Genomic DNA, 18025 nt, shown 5'->3' on the forward strand with positions numbered 1-18025 from the left:
CAGGGTGGGATCAATGTACTCGGTATTCAACATCTATATACCAGCCAATGTCTAACAATGTCCGTCCGTTATAACATTAATATTTTAGAAAGTAAAGGATGTATATGAATGTCCTTGTCCAGTCCTGGCATGAGTATTTAATAATTTGTTATTCTTGAGTTTCACTAACTTACAAGAACCCTCCCCAACGACGAGCTAAGTCATTCAAGCATGCCAATGTAAGTCAGTGGCTCTAACAGGTGCATTATGGTTTATGTTCGAATATTAAACGAATAAGAATTGGAATAACAAATAAAGCTGTGATCTGCTTTGTCGTGTCCATAATTTAGAAAAATCAGAGACAATAGGTAAAAAGTGTTTTTTTACTAATACAAATAATTGGCCTACAAAAAACTATTCAATTCAAGAAAAAGATGTTTCCAATTCGATACATTAAAAATGTTTTTTTTTTTTTAATCAACTTACTTTGCAATTTGCTGCGCCATCACAAATTCTTCGTTCTTAACATGGTTTTCATTTGTTTTCAAATTCCGATGTAATTCTAAAAATTTCTTGATGCTTTCTTCTTTTTTCTTAAACATAATTTCTTGATGCTTTCTTCTTTTTTCTTAAATATAATTTAATGAATATTTATTATTATAATATTTAACTAAATGCTTATTATACACTAAGCAAACCTTACATTAATTCTTGATTGCTTGAATCTTCGTCTTAGTCTTGACTATATTACTTCGTCTTAATTGTATACTTATTTTACTAGCACATATTATCTTTGTAATATTTTCCTTCGAAATCATATTCTCGTATAATTTCTCGAGCTTCTTTCATATCCTTCAATAAAGCTCTTAGATTTGCTGAATCGATATTAACTTTATGAATAACATCCATTGGCAAGCCAGCACCATTAAGTTCCTGCAGAACTTCTAGTTCAAGTTGAACACAGTCAATTGTGTTATCTGGTTTATTGAAACTCACCGAACCAAGTTCATTAACTAAAATAAAATTAAATAAGAATTAGTTCTAAAATTTTTTATAAAATATGATTTGATAAGGGATACTGTATAAATATATGTATACCAAAACCAAGATAAATAATTGTATACTTTTGAGTGAAAGACCCATAAGCTTCTTTCGAATAGGTGCTGAATAGTCTGACAGAACCCGGCACATAACAGCTGCATGATCTTTCGGAAGACCCAACTGCTGCAGTTCTTCATTAAACACAGTTCCATCCGTACTATGCCTAGCTGCACTTATAAGTAAGTAATTTATACAAGCTACAGCTGATTTACCATCATCTTCTAAGGTCGATGTGATAGAACGTACACCAGATTCCTAAAATGAGAACAAAGAATGTATGAAAGGGATATTTCTTATTTGTTTATTTCAAATAAATTTACCTCAAATGGTTCACCAATAATTTTTTTAGCCACAATCGAAGCCAAGTCCATGAATTTTTTAGAATCCAACACCGAGAGTGTTGATATAATTTCGGCTAATATCCAGTCTGGACAATCGCCATCACCACAGAATCGAAATTTCTATACAAAAAATGTATTTAAAACAATAACAAGAAAATAGAATTAATAAATTTAAGACTTGACGTCATTGTTAAATCAAATTGAAGAAGCATTTCGCGATTAACATTTAGAAAATCACACTTGAGTTCACCGCGTTAAATGCCTGCTACTGCTGCTGAACATAACTCAATTCGTTTAATAGCATCAGAAGGAGCGGAACTGCTACTGAGTCAATAATTTAATTACAAACATCATCCTTAAAAAATTATATTTGTACTTGTAGCGAACAATTTTACTATGTAACTGGCTCTGTTCTACGAAGAAACTAGGAAGAAGAAGAATAATTTCTAAATAAACCAGCAACCACGTTTAAGTCTCAAAGGGTTGGCTTTTTGCATAAGTAGCTGTAATGCTATTTATTCTATGAGGATAATGTATGAAAAAAACAAACAGAAATAAAGGCAAGGACTTGGCCTAAGCAATGTTTACCCTATGTTCTTTTTTATGGTGGGTCGACTATTTGAGCTTTTACAGACAAATCAAGCTTTTTTAGAAGGGCTTTCGAAAGGTAAAGAAACAAGCTATTCAAAAATTTGTGAAAAGAACAAAAAATCATTTTGTTACTAGTTAAATAGCAGGAACCAAATGAGTGTTTCTAAAAGACAAAGAAATATTATTGGTCAAGCAGTCTCAACCAAGGTATCAGTTTTTTAGCATTTTGAAATTTCGTTTATGAATTAATAAGGAGAAGTTTTTGGTAACGAAAAAAATGATAAACCCATTGTCCTATTTCCTTGCAACAAACCATTCCAAGTTAATTTACCCTATGACAGTGACATCTACAAGTAATTGAAGTACAAAGACGTGGTAATTGACAAAAATTAAAGGATACATTTGCCATCCTACACCCACATTACATCACAACATGGACTTATAAGAGTGTCTTTATAAGAAATAAATAAACAAACAAACAAACATTCCTTCCACCTAACCATCAATCCATTTTAACATTCAAATTTATTATCAACCATCATAAAGTCGACTCCCTTTATCCTATTATTTATTTTTTTCGTTACTTTACAACACATCCTGAATACTGAATATTAGACACATAGTAGATAGATAGGTAGAGATAGGTACATTAGTTGTACTTGGAAGTTAGCTGTTGCTTCATTATTTGCGCTAATGTTTTATACCAGAGAGATAGAATGAGAGTGCCTTAAGCAAATATTATAAGCGCTGCTAGCAGAGGTAAGAAGCAGTAATAATACAAGTTCAAAAACGAGTTGTGTGTGAAACGAATTAGAAGTAATAATTAATTAATTCAAGTGAAACGGAAAAAATTAAAATTATTATGAACGACATTTGTGTCGCGTAATTTCACTTTATAAACGCCAATCTTTAAAAACAAGAGGCAATTTTTAAAACCTACATACCATTATTATACTATCCTGAGAGGAGGTAAGACGAGGTGGGTGTTTTTTGGATGAATGAAGTGAGTTTAGAGTATAAAAGTAAAGAATTTCAAGTGAAATAATCGCAGTTGTTTCTTAGTATTTCGTGAATCAACAAGTGAATTTGGTCAGTGGAGTTATTCTTGGATTCTTTGAGACACAAAAAAAAGCGGATTTATATATTCAGGTATTGAGATATTAAAAATTTTAACTTTTAAAAGTGCAGTGCATAGGAAGTTTTCAAATATTCATAAGAAACGGATTTCGTGATAAATGAGTGTTCAATATGAATAGTTTTAAAGGTAACATTCAAAAAATCAAAACCATGTACAATAGTACACTCCCATGAATAGTTACTCAGAATAATTAGTGCATAGTGTTAAGCCGATAATACGAAAAAAAAAAATCTTTTGAAGTATAAAAAATGTTGTGGTACATATGAAGAACAATCTTCGATTTCTGTATTGAAAATTATGGTAACTTGTGTGAAAATGAGGAATATGGGAATTTTCGACACCAGTGATTTGCTACCACTGTCGCTAACTTATAAAATAAATTTAGTCAGTTCAGATTTTTTGAGACTTGGAACAAATCCGAAATTCTTTTTGCTTAGTTTTTAACAGGCAAAATCGAAAATTTATTGCGATTGCTTAGCTTCCTCAGATCACTGAACCTAGTAATTATTACAAGCTGCAAAATAATTAAAAAAAAAAAAATATTTTGATGATAAAATTAACTACGAAGTAACAGTACTTTTTTAATAATCTTTTAATAATCAAATTATTGCAACTATTACATTTTTTTCCTTCATTCATATCGCTTCTTTTTTAAGAAATAAATTTAAAATGTGCCTTATTTATTGATAACAGCGATTTTCAGTTAGGGTCGATAGTCATAGTTGTCACTCAAGTAAATATTTCCTCAAGCACAAGTCTGAGAAGAATTTTCTGATTGTATGCTTGGACATTTACTTTAGCATTTCCTCAGTTGGTATTAATAAAACAAAATTTATGAAACGCTTTGGTTTTCTTCACGTACCTAAACGAAATTTTCAAATTTTGAAAACTTTAAACAATCTAAAAAACCTTGCACTACAATTTAAAAAAAAAATAACTTTAGTTTAATATATTCATCAAGAAGATAGTTAAAGTCGAAAGTATGATAATTGGTCAAAAGCAAGCATATTCTTCCTGAAACACACTTGGCATCCTCTAATTTGGAATATACTAGGAAACTAATTAACAAAAAAAAAATACGAAAAATTGTTACATGCTTCTTATGCTTAGATTCAAAATTATAATGCATTTATCATATAAAAATTGTATGGATTCACGACTGGCTTCAGAAGTATGTACCTACTTTAAGATGAAGGCTTTTCTTTAAATTAAATAACTATCCCACGCCTCTTAAACACCTATTACACTGGTCTACCAAATTTAATTTTTTTTGTGCCGACAATAACTATACTTTATTATAGGTTTTTTATGTGCTAAGCTCGAATCCGAAATATCCTATCACTTCCCGTTAGAAAATTCAAAAAATCCACCAAAAACCTTGTGAACTTGTGTTTTTTAAACATAGGATAACATTTTTCAAAAATTAAAACCTTAACGAAGTGTCTACCATTAGTATTAAAGCCTAGTACGCTGCTGATGCGAAACAAAAAATTCCAACGAAATCGTAAACGGAAAATTTCCTTCAACTTTTCGTTGATGCAGTACGGTGTTCGACACAGCGAATTTGAAAAGTATCCACTTCTTTTTCGCACACAAACAATTGTCGGGGACATTAATTGTGTGCGGAAAAATGACAATTGAGTTTTTTCATTTGTTTTTGTTGTTTATTTTGTCATTGAATGCCTTTCTGAGACGCGTGTTTGCTTTTTTTTTATTATTCATGTTTTGTAATTTGTGAATATTTTTCCGTCCAGATTTCGCAAGCATTTTGTTGTCTTGGTGGAGACCGACAAAAAATTTCGTTTCGCATCACCAGTGTACTAGGCTTAACAGAGATATTATCGTTAACATATGTCAAACAGTTAAGATAGAAATATAGGTTATCAACTCAAAGACTGTTTTACCTATGCATCAGGTTCTTAGAGCCTGGTAATGGGAAGACTACTCAGGAGGGATAGGGAGATGGAAGATATGGTGTGGTAAGAAATAAAAATTCATACCTGAAAAACAAATGATCAAGGTATCACTTTTTATTTGTATGTGACTCTTTGTTTCTCGTTAACGGTTAATTGTCAATTACTTAATCTTTATGGAATATAGCAAATGGAATACTTTGTTCGCAGTTCAAAACTGTATAGGAAGTTCTTTAAGACATGTTTACTCATCTCCGTCATTTTTTATTTTATTAGCAAATATGAGCAAATAGTCATGCATTTTATTAACTTCTACGCACTCTACTAAGTATTACTCTTATTTCTTAATATCCTTTTTGCTTGTTCTCATGCATTTCATTTTAATCGAAAGACTAGTCATAAAGTGTAGGTCTCCTCCTTTTCTGTACATCAGCTATTTACAGATCAAAGGATTTGTTAAGTGTTAGTAACTCAGTTTTGCTACTACAAAGCGTGTTGTGTTAAAAATTAATGATTGACTTCTACTTTTTTAGTTTTTTGTTATTACTTTTGTAACAAATTTTAAAATGAATATCTTCGTTGAACATTTTCAATTAACTAAGTTTGTATCTATTTTTTTTTTTTATTTTTTTCTTCTTTGCAGTTCAATGGTTTCTACAAAATTATTGACTCTCCTCATAGTTCTGGCCATTTGCTATGCCACCCATGTGACGCATGCAGCCGAAACCACTGCATACGAATGCAACGTGTGTGAAGAACAACTTGCCAAATATCGCAAATTCATTCTACAGGCCATTATCAGTTTCGAAGATGTTTGTGATTCCTATCATCCTGACAACAGTCGTGACATTCTACATGGCTACCAGCCGCCAAAAGAACGCGGTGAAATATGGGCATTTTTCAAGTTGCTCATGGCTCAGTTCAATGATGTAGACTTTGTGAATGTCGTCCATGATGCTGTCGTAGACAGATGCCGTACAAGATACCAGAGACAAGAAGACAAACGAGACTCGATGGTTTTGGGGAAGAAACAACGTTTCCATTCGTGGGGTGGCAAGAGAGCCTCTTTGCCACAGCAATCATCCAACACCGATTTGACCAATCGTTTGTTGGATGAGAAAACTTCGGATAAACCATATTTTATATAAAAAAAAAAAAAAACAAAGAAACTAAGAGAAATCTCGTGTACATATTTGACAATGGATGTGGATGATTTTACATTCCAAGATTTTTGTTTTTATTTTTCATGTTTGTTATTAATGCAATAAAATGAACCGCTTTGAAAATGCGTAAAAAAGAAATAATTATTTTTTGTTTAACATTGAAAGTGCAGGGATGTGAAAAATGAATAGGCAACAGAGAAAGAGATCCCCAGAAAAAAACTTTCTTGACTTTCCAAGAGAAGCCATGGTTACAACTTACTTTGTGAAAAACTACAAAATACACCTCAGAAGTAAAAAAGATTGGGTAGGTGGATTGATCAACTATCTAGTATCAAAAAAATACAGACGGGTTGAGAACAGCGGGATACACGTGCAGGCGTATTTGGGCCTAGTACCAAGCTCTCCATAACAATGAGTCAATCCCCAAGTATCTTTTAGGCTGAAGTAAATGCCATGGTAAAATGCGCAGAAACAAACCTCGAACTAAATCACCGAAACAAAAACATTGCCATTATGTTTGATAGTTAAGCTGCCCTAAAAACACTTTAGACCTACGAAATCAACTCGAAGCTAGTATTGGTGTATAAAAAAACTAACGAGCGAAACGGATTCTTTAGCTAAAGCGGGAGCAACTTCCTCTTAAATGGGACCCTCACAATATTGCGGAATAGGAGAAAATATTATTAAAAATAAAATAAAAAAAGACGAGGAAGCCAGGAGAGCACAAAACTGGGCAGAACTTGAACTATCAAAATGCTTCTCGCGAACTACAACCAAGAGCGTTTCTAATCATGTATCAATCTAAGTATGAAATAACAACCTCAGGATAAATCACTGGTCTTTTTACGAGCCACTGGAAAGTAGAAGTAGTAAATAGTGCACCATGTAGATTCTGTAATGAACAAGAAGAAACACCAGATCACATGTTGGGGAGTTGCAATCCACTAATACAACAATGATTCAAACACATAGATTGCTACCAGTGGCCTGATTATGGAATACGAAGTCGATCGTTGAAGATTCGATATCTCCCTTTCGACTAGCTTCGAATATCTTAATTATGGAATTCGAAAGCGAATATTTCCAATTTTCCAGCCAAATGACAGCTGGTTTCATTAAATTTGTTCTGTAATGTCTGTGGAAGCACGGACTCTTTTCTTTAGATCCGAAATAAAATAAAATGTATACATTTTAAATGTACTCAATTGTAATTTTTGTGCTCAGAAAGTTAAAAACATAAAGACATATGTACATGTTGAAGGAAAAAAAAAAACACCATAGAAATGCCACATCAAACAAGGAAATGTTTTTATTTTGTGTCTTTAATTTGTAAAAATATAACTATTTATTAATAATTTGCGATGTTAACCTTTTGTTCCCGGAATAACTTTTCTTTTTAAATGTTTTTCACGAAAAATTACAAAAATCTTGAGAATTTTCTTAATACACACCAAAAACGAAAAAATAATGATTGAACTAGTAATTACATTGTATAAGGAATGTTTTGAGCTGAGAGTACAAAAGTTGAAGTCCATTTGTTAGTAAAAAAAAAACTAAAAGCTACAAATGCGTGTACAATTTAGATTGGAAAAACCAATTTTCTGATGAAAAACATGTTTACATATTCCATAGATTGAAGAACCATTATAATCATTCTCTTTCCCGTTATTTAATTTTATAGCTCTAAGCTTAAGGCTACTTGAAAAATTGAGAAAACCCTCACAAATCCTGCATTTTTTTGACTAAATTTTAACTTCTATACAGATATTAAATTTTTTGTTGGTCGTACTCTTCATAATGCAATAGCTCATGCAATAATTTTCAAATTTTGGTTATTGCTATAAAAAATAATTAATAGGTGGTTTCATGGTGAAACCACTAGGAAGCAAAGGGTTAACATATGTACATTATGTTTACAAAAATAAACAACTGAAAGTGTATTTAATATGTATTTTAATTAAAATACCAGAAAAATAGTTTTCGTCGGTCGAAACGAATAATCCGCCAATAAAAAGGTGTCGTAAATCCATGGGAAGGTAAAACGATACGGTCGAAAGCGAAAACAATAATACAAAACTTCAAATTCGCCTCCCAAATGGATCGACATCGTATTCCATAATTCTTATTAAACTAGTAATTCTGGCCTAATTATGGAATACGAGGCCTAATACTGAATTCTTTTAAGATAACGTAAAGATTTACAGCGCCATACACACATCAGCAGAAAGGTGCAGCAAGCGAATGTGAGAATAGAACTGTGGTTGAAATGGCAAGAACGTTTGAGTATTGCAACAATGAAGCAAAATTTCCAGAAGAGATGTGGACTGCAATTTCCAATACAGCCATTTCCTCTGGTTCGGAAAAAAACCAACAATAAAGCATTTGCGAATAATAGATTCTTAGTCTTATGCAAAGGTATCTGATCAAACACAAAGAAAGATGGATACAAATAGTAAAAACTCAAAAATGGTACCTGTGCCCATGTTTTGTAACTTTTATCACTGGCGATAAAATATTTGAATGAATTTAAAATCCATTAAATCTCATCAAAATAAAAGAAAATTTATTCCAGATCATAATTTATTAATTGATAAATTCTGAATTTGAAAGAAATTTTGCTTTATTTATGGAAGATAATGAATTTTAGAGACGTTGAAAAACGTTTATCGCCAGTAATAAAGTTACATAGCAGGGGCCCTGGTCGGGTATGATGGTGATGAAAGGTACAGAGTTGATGTTAAGGAAGAAAATAAGATAGTTTTATTCAAAAACGTCCTATTTATTGAAAATTCAAATAAGTTCAGCAAAAACCAAGATAGTTCAAATACAGTTGACTCCCTCCAACTCGAACTCTCATGGGACACGAAAATCGGTTCGAGTTAGTGGGATCTATTGGCTTAAACTTCGAGTTAGATAGAAATTCGACCAAGAGGGAGTTGACTGTAAATGAAATATCATTTAACTTGCAATCAAATTAAATCAAGATATAGACCAAGACACAGAACAAAAGCAGGAAAACCAAGAAGAACAAAATCAATAACAAAACCAAGAGTCCAATAAGAGGAACAATGATGTACACTCTATGAAAATACCCCAAATACCTACTCAATTTTCTGAAAGGAACTAAGTTAGAGGAGGAGCTGTAACTTGAAGAACCAACTTAGCTAGCTTAAATGGGGACAGAGTATATCTTACAGGTTGCAGTGCAGAAGTAAGACTAAAGGTATTCCTAAAAACTCCTGGGGCAAGCAAATGCAAAAACACCAGCGTTTAGTTGTCCTCAGAAATGGAAATGGCAATACGAAACCAGGTGGCTTGCCGAGCGCCGATTTCTGAGGTCAACCCGGCGAATCCAACAATTTGAAGTGTGCAACACACAAAAGGAAGAAGGTGGCAGTGCATTTTACACTCCAAATATCAATATCAATCAATTAATTGGATGTGGAAATTTTCCTCTTAAAAACGAATTATTATGAATTTATTTCATTTGATTATGTGTGGTGCTTTGTAAAATATATAATTTATTAGTTTTATGCAAAATTACTTACCATTTTCGGGGTTTTTATAAACAAAACACAAGAAGTTGAAGAAATCTACAAATTTACAAACAAAAAACAATTCGATTGCAGAGTCTGTAGCTCAGTAGCGAGTAGCCAGAATAAAACAAAAATGTGTTTTTGACACTTCTCATAATTTGTGTCGGCAAGGTAGATTTATAGTAGTGAAGACAGTTTCCCAATGGTTCATGAATTAGATACGATTAGCTGTTATATGTTATAGTGTGAACTAAACCTTGTGTATAACACAATTTGCCATGTTCTCTTCGTTTTTTTTTTTTCAATTTTCTCCACTTAATTAATTTTGTATGAAAAAAAATCAATCAAACCGAAATTAAAAAAAAAAAAAAAACAAAGGAAAATATAAACAAAATAACTACTTTTCTGAAATTTTATGATTCTAATCATATATCGTAGAATGAAAACGGTGGTAATTAAACGAAGAAGGTTCATGTACTCGCTGCAATAATTTTTTTTTTGCCATTCAACTTTCGGATTCCGGAAGCTACTTTTTGTACGTCACATGTTTTTTTATATGTCACATCCTTTAAGTTAAATTAGTCTAAACTTTTTAACAGTACATGCTGGGGGAATCCAAAGAAAACAAAAAACACCGTAATAGATCGTAAAAAAGTATGTAATGTGTTTTTGATTTTTGCAATAATCCAAAGTGTTTGAATCTGGCAATTCTGTTTGCTGCTAGAACATTTTTACTAAAATTGAACCAGAATTTCTTTGGATTTGATTTTTGTTGAAAATAAAGCTGAATTCAGTAAAAAAAAAATGTTTAAATAAATAAATAGAAGAAATACCTATCTGTTTTAATATTTTCTTAAGTTAAAATAACAATTTCAAAATAAAAATGCATTTTGTTTGTCCTGTTTATAGTTTACAAATAACAGCGTTTATTTACATGCATACGTTTACGAGGTACTCCACCAGCATCACCACCAGCACCAGCAGACTGTGCTAATTTCAAGTTAAGAAATATGTAGATATAGGTAAGTGGTTTTAATAGAATATATTAATTTAATAGAGTATAATTATATTTATATTTAGTTGGAACAAAGGGCGCCTAACATTATACAATAACAGCCGTTTTTTATTATCGCAATTGATCCATATAGATCATTAATTAACATCTATTACAACAACAACATGAGATCTTGCTTTTTATCAGAATCACGATTCGTGATCCAAATTTTGGTTCTCCTACTCTACGCCCTGTGGCACTGTGTTCCATATTTTATTCATGAATGTTGGTACTACTTCTTGCTGTTCGAATGGCAACTCCGACGACGCTTTGCTTTCAAACTGTACATGAAGTATCATAACGGTGCAAAAATGTCTGAGATCAAAATGTAAATTTAGATTTTCATTGAAATTTTTCATAAAAACTAATATATTTTTCATAAAAATTAATATATTTTTCATTTTAGCCCAAGAAGAACCTGGAATGCTGCAGAAACCACTGCTTTTCTGGAAGCATATGCAAGAAGAAAATTAGAATTCACTCATCCACGCAAAAAAAAATATGCTATGCAAAATGTTTTGGAGGACCTGCTAGAACAGAATGTCCTGGTAAATAAATATATTTATCATTTCAACACTATGTTTGATGTCACTTTTTATTATAGACCGAGTACACAACAGCAACAATGCTGGAAGTGAAGCTTAAAAATTTATTGCGGGCATACAAATCATCAAAAGATAACAACCGGCAGACAGGAGAGGGGTATAGCAAAGCCCCATTCGAGGATAAACTAGATGAAATTTTCGGGAGCCGTCCAGAAATTAAAAATAAACACTCAATGAACTTGGCAGGGAAGCCAATAAAAGCTCTTCCCACAGAAGAAGTGGCTAAAACTTCTATAAGTAGTGAGAGCTATGGTATGCAATTATAATTTTGAAATAAGACCATGAACTGTGTCAATAATCATATATTTGTTTTTTATAGTTCAAGAATTGTTGGATGAATGCCTGGACCTCAAACGTCAAGTAGCTGAATTGATTGACCCCGACGACATCATAGAGATTGAGTCACGTTCAGTGGATGCAACAGAAGAATCAACAAAGGACTGGGACGAAGAGTTGGCAGCAGGAACAGTTCCAGAAAGTTCACAAGAAACAGTTCAAACTTCATCAAAAGCACAACGAGTAGTTGGAGCAGCAGCGCCAGCTAGAATGACAACAACAACTGCAAAAAAAAGGACATCAAAAAAACCAACATTGGGAGAAGAAAGGAATGCAATTCTCAAGGAATACGTGGCAAAAAAAGTTCAGATTCTCCAAGAATCTGAAAAGGCCCGTGAAGAAAGATATCTTAGAAAAGAAAATCTTTTTAAGAAATATTTCAAAAAACAGTATGTATCAAATAATAACGAGTAACTACTTTCTTAAAACAGCCGATAAAATCAAAATCTCTTTTTTAAATATGTAAATAATCATTTTTAAATAATCGTAATAATCATTCAAGGATAAACACAATTGAATTAAACTTTTTTTTTATTTTATTTTATTTTTTTTCTTCATTACTTTAATATTTATTAATATTTATCATTTAGATAACCAAGTACTATGTGATTTATTTTTATTTAGTTTATGTAGTTGGTATGTGAATAATTATTTTATTTATTACTTAATAAAAGGAATCGAAATCAATCAATCAATCAAATCAATTTGTTTTTGTTTCAAATATAAAGGAAATTCAGTCATGTTTCTGTAAATGGAAAAACCGAATTTTTTGTTTTTATTGTTTTCAGAATTTAACATATAATGATATTTCAAAAAAATACCCCTTTACCACAGTACCTGCACATATTTAAAATTTCAAAATTATAATCTCAGATTGCGAACATAAGAAAAAATATTATTTTTTAAACTCGTACGTACAAGGATATTTAAAAAAAAATGATATTAATGACGCAGCTGTTGTTGGCTATTGTACTAGACTGCCGCAAAACTAAGAGACATAGATGATATTGGCAAATCTATCTCCACAAAAACGAACAAGGCAGGCGGGAGCAGATATATATTGCTCGATTCGTCTTCGATGCTGATAAGCATCATTAAGATTTTCTGCCTTCTAATAAAAGTTATAATTTTGGTTTATTTTCTTCATCTCCGACACAAGTAAATTAAAATGATGGTGCGTTACAAGAATCCATCTTTCTATGAAATGTCAGTAGCCTGTTGCAGGATAAAATAATTCCGGTTAGTATTTTGTAGACAGCTAACTAACGATACATAAATATAAATTTGAATGTTTAAATTTATTAGGAGACGTATTGTTCAACGATTGAAGAACTTCAGCCAGATGTACAGTCACAACTTACTGAGCTACAATCAAGTAACGAGCGTCTTGCGGATGAGAATGATGTTGTTTTCGAAGAACGAGAAACAATATTGTTCAAGTAAAAAAAAAAATAATAATTCTGAATAAGTAGCTATACCACACACCAGTGAATTAAGTGCGCCAGCAATGACAATAGTCGTTATAGGGAACTTGGCAGAAAGGATGTACAGTACAAGTGCAGAAAGAGATTTGAGAAAAAAGAGGTATGAAGAGGTTATGAAGTTAGTTGTATTATATTTTGAACAACTTCTTTTTCAGGGTAAAGAATGGCCCCAGTTTTAATTCCATTTGTTAATAATTCATCGAGTCAAAGGATTTCAAGACTGAAGCGTTGTGCAAGTGAAAAATTCAGGTGGAACGAAATGATTTTTTGCTCGTCTTCGTCTACCATACATCGAAATGGGTCTATGTACTTGAACTACGAACCAATCAACCGCGACTTGGGGATAGGTTGCCGCCAAAGAACTCACTGTCGATTGTGAAAAACTGAAAATCTATTAGAAATTCCAAAAAGTCTATCCTTAAGTAATCAATTTGATTTCCACATGTATTGTAATAGAAAGATGACTCTACCATAATCCACTGAATGATTTTTTTGATCATGGACTAAAAACACAGCTTTCATTAAAGAAATGTGGTCAAAACACATTGGGGTATATCACGTTGTGTGGATTCTATATGCCAACCATTTCCAATAAATTAATCAATAATCAAATTTAACGCTCACATTTGTCTGAATTCTACATATTTCACCGTATCAAAAACCAATTTAACAGCCAGTTTAAAGGCAAGCGCTCGGTTAAATTTTATTGTTTGGAAACTCGACTATAAAATTTAACCGAGCGTTAACCTTTAAACTGAATATTAAATTGGTTTTTGGTATGGTGAAATATGTAGAATTCAGATAAATGTGAGCGGTAAATTTGATTATTAGTAGGGCCCATTGGGTTTTATTAAATAAAAAATACAAGAAAATGCACGAAAAATAAATAAAACCAAAAACGCATGCACGTCCTGGCTGAACCCCGTGTCCTAGAAAGATGTTTTATACCTTTTTGAAAGCTGTTTTTAATGCAGTTTACAAAAAACTAAATAACATTTTTCCAGGACTCGAGGTTCAGTCAAAATAAGGATGTTTTTCTTTTTTTGGGCTCTTGTATTTTTTTAATAAAACTTATAAGAGCATGCACGTCCTGACTGAACCCCGATTCCTATTAAGATGATTTGAAACCTATTAATGAAGGTCACAAAAACCTATAAAAAATCTTTTTAGGACCAGGGTTTCAGTGATAACATGCATGTTTTTTTTTTGTTTATTGATGCCCTTTCAAGACATACATATATCTGTTTTTTAGTCAATGCTGGGTTTTTTGATATCTTCTTGTTCCAAACTTAAAATGGTTGAAATAAAAAAATTATAAACAATTTTGTTTTGAACTTTTTTATTTCTTATCTTTTTAAATGAGAAGAATGAGATATAGAAATATTTCACGAAATAATTTCTAGAAAGTACATATTCGGATTATGGATGAATGATTAATGTATTATGTTTCTAGAAATCAGGTCCTGTAGTATTTGCTCTCGTCTGTTGCTCCTGCCCTGAACCGCGTCTTCGATTTCAGCTGGTGGAACATTCTCAGGCTCAAATTCAATTTCATCATTAAAATCGGTACACATGTTGTGCAGAATACATCCACAGACAACCAAGTTAACCACAATATTGATTTTTCTTTGCTCCGTAAAATGCAGCAATCGTCTAAAGCGTGTTTTGAGGAGACCAAATGCGTGTTCAACAATGACACGTCCAGAAGAATGGAGATCGTTGAATCTCCTTTGTACATTTGTCATTGCTCCATTGTCCCTAAACGGAGGAACTAACCATTCGAGTGAGGGATACGCAGAGTCTCCGAGTAAAAACATTTTGTTTGGAAAAAGTGAATTTACATCATCGAAGGCATCTCTGAATAGATCGGATTTTCTCAAAACACGACCGTCATGCAGGCTTCCGGGTTCCCCACAGAAGATGTTAATAAATTTTTTTTTAGCATCGACTACGCCCTGTAGAGAAATGCTGTAGTAGCGCTTTCTGTTGAAATAGCTCTCCTTATCGGCAACTGGAGCTCGGATCTTAATGTGAGAGCCATCGATGCATCCAAGGATTCCGGGAATCCTTGTTTTTTCTTCCATTAACCTTGCGTTCTGTAATGCCTCATATGTATTTGGCCAACTAACATATTCATGGCCGATGGAAATCAGCCATTCAGACACTCTGTTAATCACACTCCATGCCGTAGATATTGACATACCAAACAAATTCGATATTTCCCTAAATGTATTGGTATTAGCCATGTACCATAAAAAGATGTAAATTTCTTTTTCGGCTGAAGTTTTTGGCAGTCCTCTCCGGATTGTTGTATTAAACCTTTCAGACAGTACATAGCGGTCTAGAAAATTGTACATACATATTAAATCAAACTTCTACAGGATCTTTTATATCTATAATTGAATACCTATAAGTACTTGGGCTGTTGTTCGCTGGAGTCGGAAGTGCCTTTTGAAATCACAATCACTGTAGCCAGCAATTGTGTCTTCAAAATCTATGATGGTTGTATGCTTGAAATCTCTGCTCTCTTCAAATATTGAAAATTCTGATGAACTTTGATAGGATTCCTCATCGCTTTCAAAAAAAAACTAAAATATAAAATAATAAAAGACAATTGGCTAATGTATTTGTTAAATAAACTCACATCTGCAATCATCTCCATGTTTTTTTGTTTTGTTTTTTTTTTTTATTTTTTTTTTGACAGTAACTGCATATCAACTACCACAACAGAGAAAACAAATTTTGTAATGATCCAGATTGTTTTATTATTGTTCGCTGATCTATACAGATCATTGGTCAAAATAAAAAACGGCTAAAGTTATAAAATATAAATACATTTAATACATGCATAAACTTAATTTAACAAATCTGCTGACAAGGTTGTCCCGGATGTCTAGTTGTAGGGTTGGTTAAGTTGGGTTGGTTCTTGGTTAGGCTTCAACAATCACATAGTTATACACTTTTTACATCAAAAGATTTTTTTTGCAACATAATTTGCCTGAAATTACATAATAGATATATTTTGACGCGTTTAAAGGAAGTGAGTTAAAGAAATACCTACCATGCTTAACAATTTGTGAGACCGATCTCATGTTATCAAGTGTTTTATCAAATTTTTGTATATGAAAACGAGCTCCATGAGATCATGGATCTCTTTTTTGTGAGATCGATCTCATCCCTCTGAGATTGAACTCACTACTTGAGATCTAAAGTTCTCAAAAAAGAGTTCGGTCTCATGTTTTTGTGTATTATATTCAATTCATGTCATTTGTCCTTACTTTAGGTACAAACACTCACTTTTTGAGAAATGGTATTGCGCCAAAATAAGATGTATTGTCTAATAGTTTATGTACATTGTATATACTTATCTATCTTCCATTTACTTAAACCTTTGGAATATTTAATTTTTCCATTAAACTAAAGCAGTGCCTCTGAAAACTCCAAAAGTGAATAATAAAATTATGAAATGCCATCCTTTTATAGATAGCGTAATGAAAGACAGTTTTTTGTTGCTAAATAAAACGCTAAAAAGATAAAACTTTATTTTCAAAAAGAATCCTAGAAAAAAGAAGAAATAATATTAAACACGATATCGGAATGAATGGTTAAAATCATCAATTAAATAAAAGAAATAAACTAAAGTTAATAAAAATGAATTGAACCATCCAACCAATATTATCATCCAGCTGATAGCCAAATGTAAAGGTTAAATTTAAAAATCTCCATCTGTAAAAAAGACCATCTAACATCCTATCCCTATGAAAAAGAAGCCATCGCCTCAATCTAAAAAGCTTCATTCCTAACATATTCAGTAATAAATTCCACTCCTGAAAATACAAAAAAAAAAAAAATCAATCAATCAATGAAAAATTTTATTAGTCAGAAAAGTCTCAAATAAAAAAGTCTCAAAAAATACACACCGAAAACCGAATATGTGTGGTCCTGGTCGATATAATCCTAGGTTGCAAGAATGCCAATCCAAGGTTGGACTAAAATAAAAGAAAAAAGTTATCAAAATGACATCAAACAATTCTTCAAAAAAAACCTACGAAGACTGGCATTCTTGGTATCAAGTTGGACCAAGTCATTGAATTTTCATTCGGAATGAACGTTGGCACAACAATTGGTGCCTTTAGTCAAAAAATAAATAATAAATAATTTATATAAATAAAAAAAGAAAATTCCTAACCAAATTATTTTGCTGAATTATGTTTTGGCTAACATTCAGCCCTGGTCTGGCACCAATACGTTGATTTTGAAAAAACTATCATGAAATCCTAATATTACAAATATTCATAAATGCAAATATATTTTTCTTACATTTTTTATATGTTGCATTATGAAGATATAGAACGTTTTGCAGGAGCTATTTAATTCGTCTGTTCGCATTCAATATCAATTTGCAAATGAAAAATATTATTTTTTCTCAGCTATTTATAGAATTTTTTTAGGAATGTCAAAGGTCCTTTGTTTTTTTTATCAAAGCAAAATACAGTGCAAAAGGGCAAAGTGCAAAATTGCCTACAAATTCGATTTGTAAGAGGTTTCTGCAGTTTGGAACTGTAATGCAATTAAGTTCCATCAATAATGGAAGGAAAAATGTTAAGACACCATTAAATGCACTTAAATGCATCAGAAATGGTAAAAGTGCATCACAAGGACTTCAGGTCAAAAAAGTTCAATACCAAAGATTTGCATCTTATTTTTAACAAAAGTGCATTGGTGTTGCATCAAAATTGGTAAAAGTGCATCAAATGCATTTAATACCAAGAAAGTTCAACACA

The 18025-nt window shown here is 31.9% G+C and overlaps 3 protein-coding genes across 3 annotated transcripts; 1 reads left to right on the forward strand and 2 right to left on the reverse strand.

The window, feature by feature from the left end:
* Nucleotides 1-682: 682 nt before the first annotated feature.
* On the reverse strand, nt 683-9870 carry LOC129919759 (COMM domain-containing protein 4). The gene is made up of 4 exons (XM_056000786.1): nt 9775-9870; nt 1401-1541; nt 1104-1335; nt 683-992 (listed from the first exon to the last, which is right to left on the reverse strand). Exons 1-4 carry the CDS (start codon nt 9775-9777, stop codon nt 757-759), a joined length of 612 nt encoding a protein of 203 aa, XP_055856761.1. The 5' UTR covers nt 9778-9870; the 3' UTR covers nt 683-756.
* On the forward strand, nt 3069-6347 carry LOC129919761 (leucokinin). The gene is made up of 2 exons (XM_056000790.1): nt 3069-3161; nt 5707-6347. Exon 2 carries the CDS (start codon nt 5711-5713, stop codon nt 6209-6211), a length of 501 nt encoding a protein of 166 aa, XP_055856765.1. The 5' UTR covers nt 3069-3161; nt 5707-5710; the 3' UTR covers nt 6212-6347.
* Nucleotides 9871-14674: 4804 nt separating the features above from the next.
* LOC129919394 (uncharacterized) lies at nt 14675-15903 on the reverse strand. Its single transcript, XM_056000255.1, has 3 exons — nt 15886-15903; nt 15649-15829; nt 14675-15582 (listed from the first exon to the last, which is right to left on the reverse strand). The coding sequence occupies exons 1-3, from the start codon at nt 15901-15903 to the stop codon at nt 14675-14677; spliced, it is 1107 nt and encodes a 368-aa protein (XP_055856230.1).
* Between the last annotated feature and the right edge of the window lie 2122 nt (nt 15904-18025).

This window comes from Episyrphus balteatus, chromosome 4 (assembly GCF_945859705.1).
Source record: "Episyrphus balteatus chromosome 4, idEpiBalt1.1, whole genome shotgun sequence".
Classification (NCBI taxonomy): Eukaryota; Metazoa; Arthropoda; class Insecta; order Diptera; family Syrphidae; genus Episyrphus; species Episyrphus balteatus.

Coding starts and splice junctions, on each gene's coding strand:
- LOC129919394 (XM_056000255.1), bottom strand. Junction 15,583..15,648: donor AACAGCCCAAGTACTTATAG/GTATTCAATTAT, acceptor ACAATTTTCTAG/ACCGCTATGTACTGTCTGAA.
- LOC129919761 (XM_056000790.1), top strand. CDS start 5,711: ATGGTTTCTACAAAATTATTGACTCTCCTCATAGTTCTGGCCATTTGC.
- LOC129919759 (XM_056000786.1), bottom strand. Junction 1,336..1,400: donor TTATTGGTGAACCATTTGAG/GTAAATTTATTT, acceptor TTCTCATTTTAG/GAATCTGGTGTACGTTCTAT. Junction 993..1,103: donor TATGGGTCTTTCACTCAAAA/GTATACAATTAT, acceptor ATTTTATTTTAG/TTAATGAACTTGGTTCGGTG.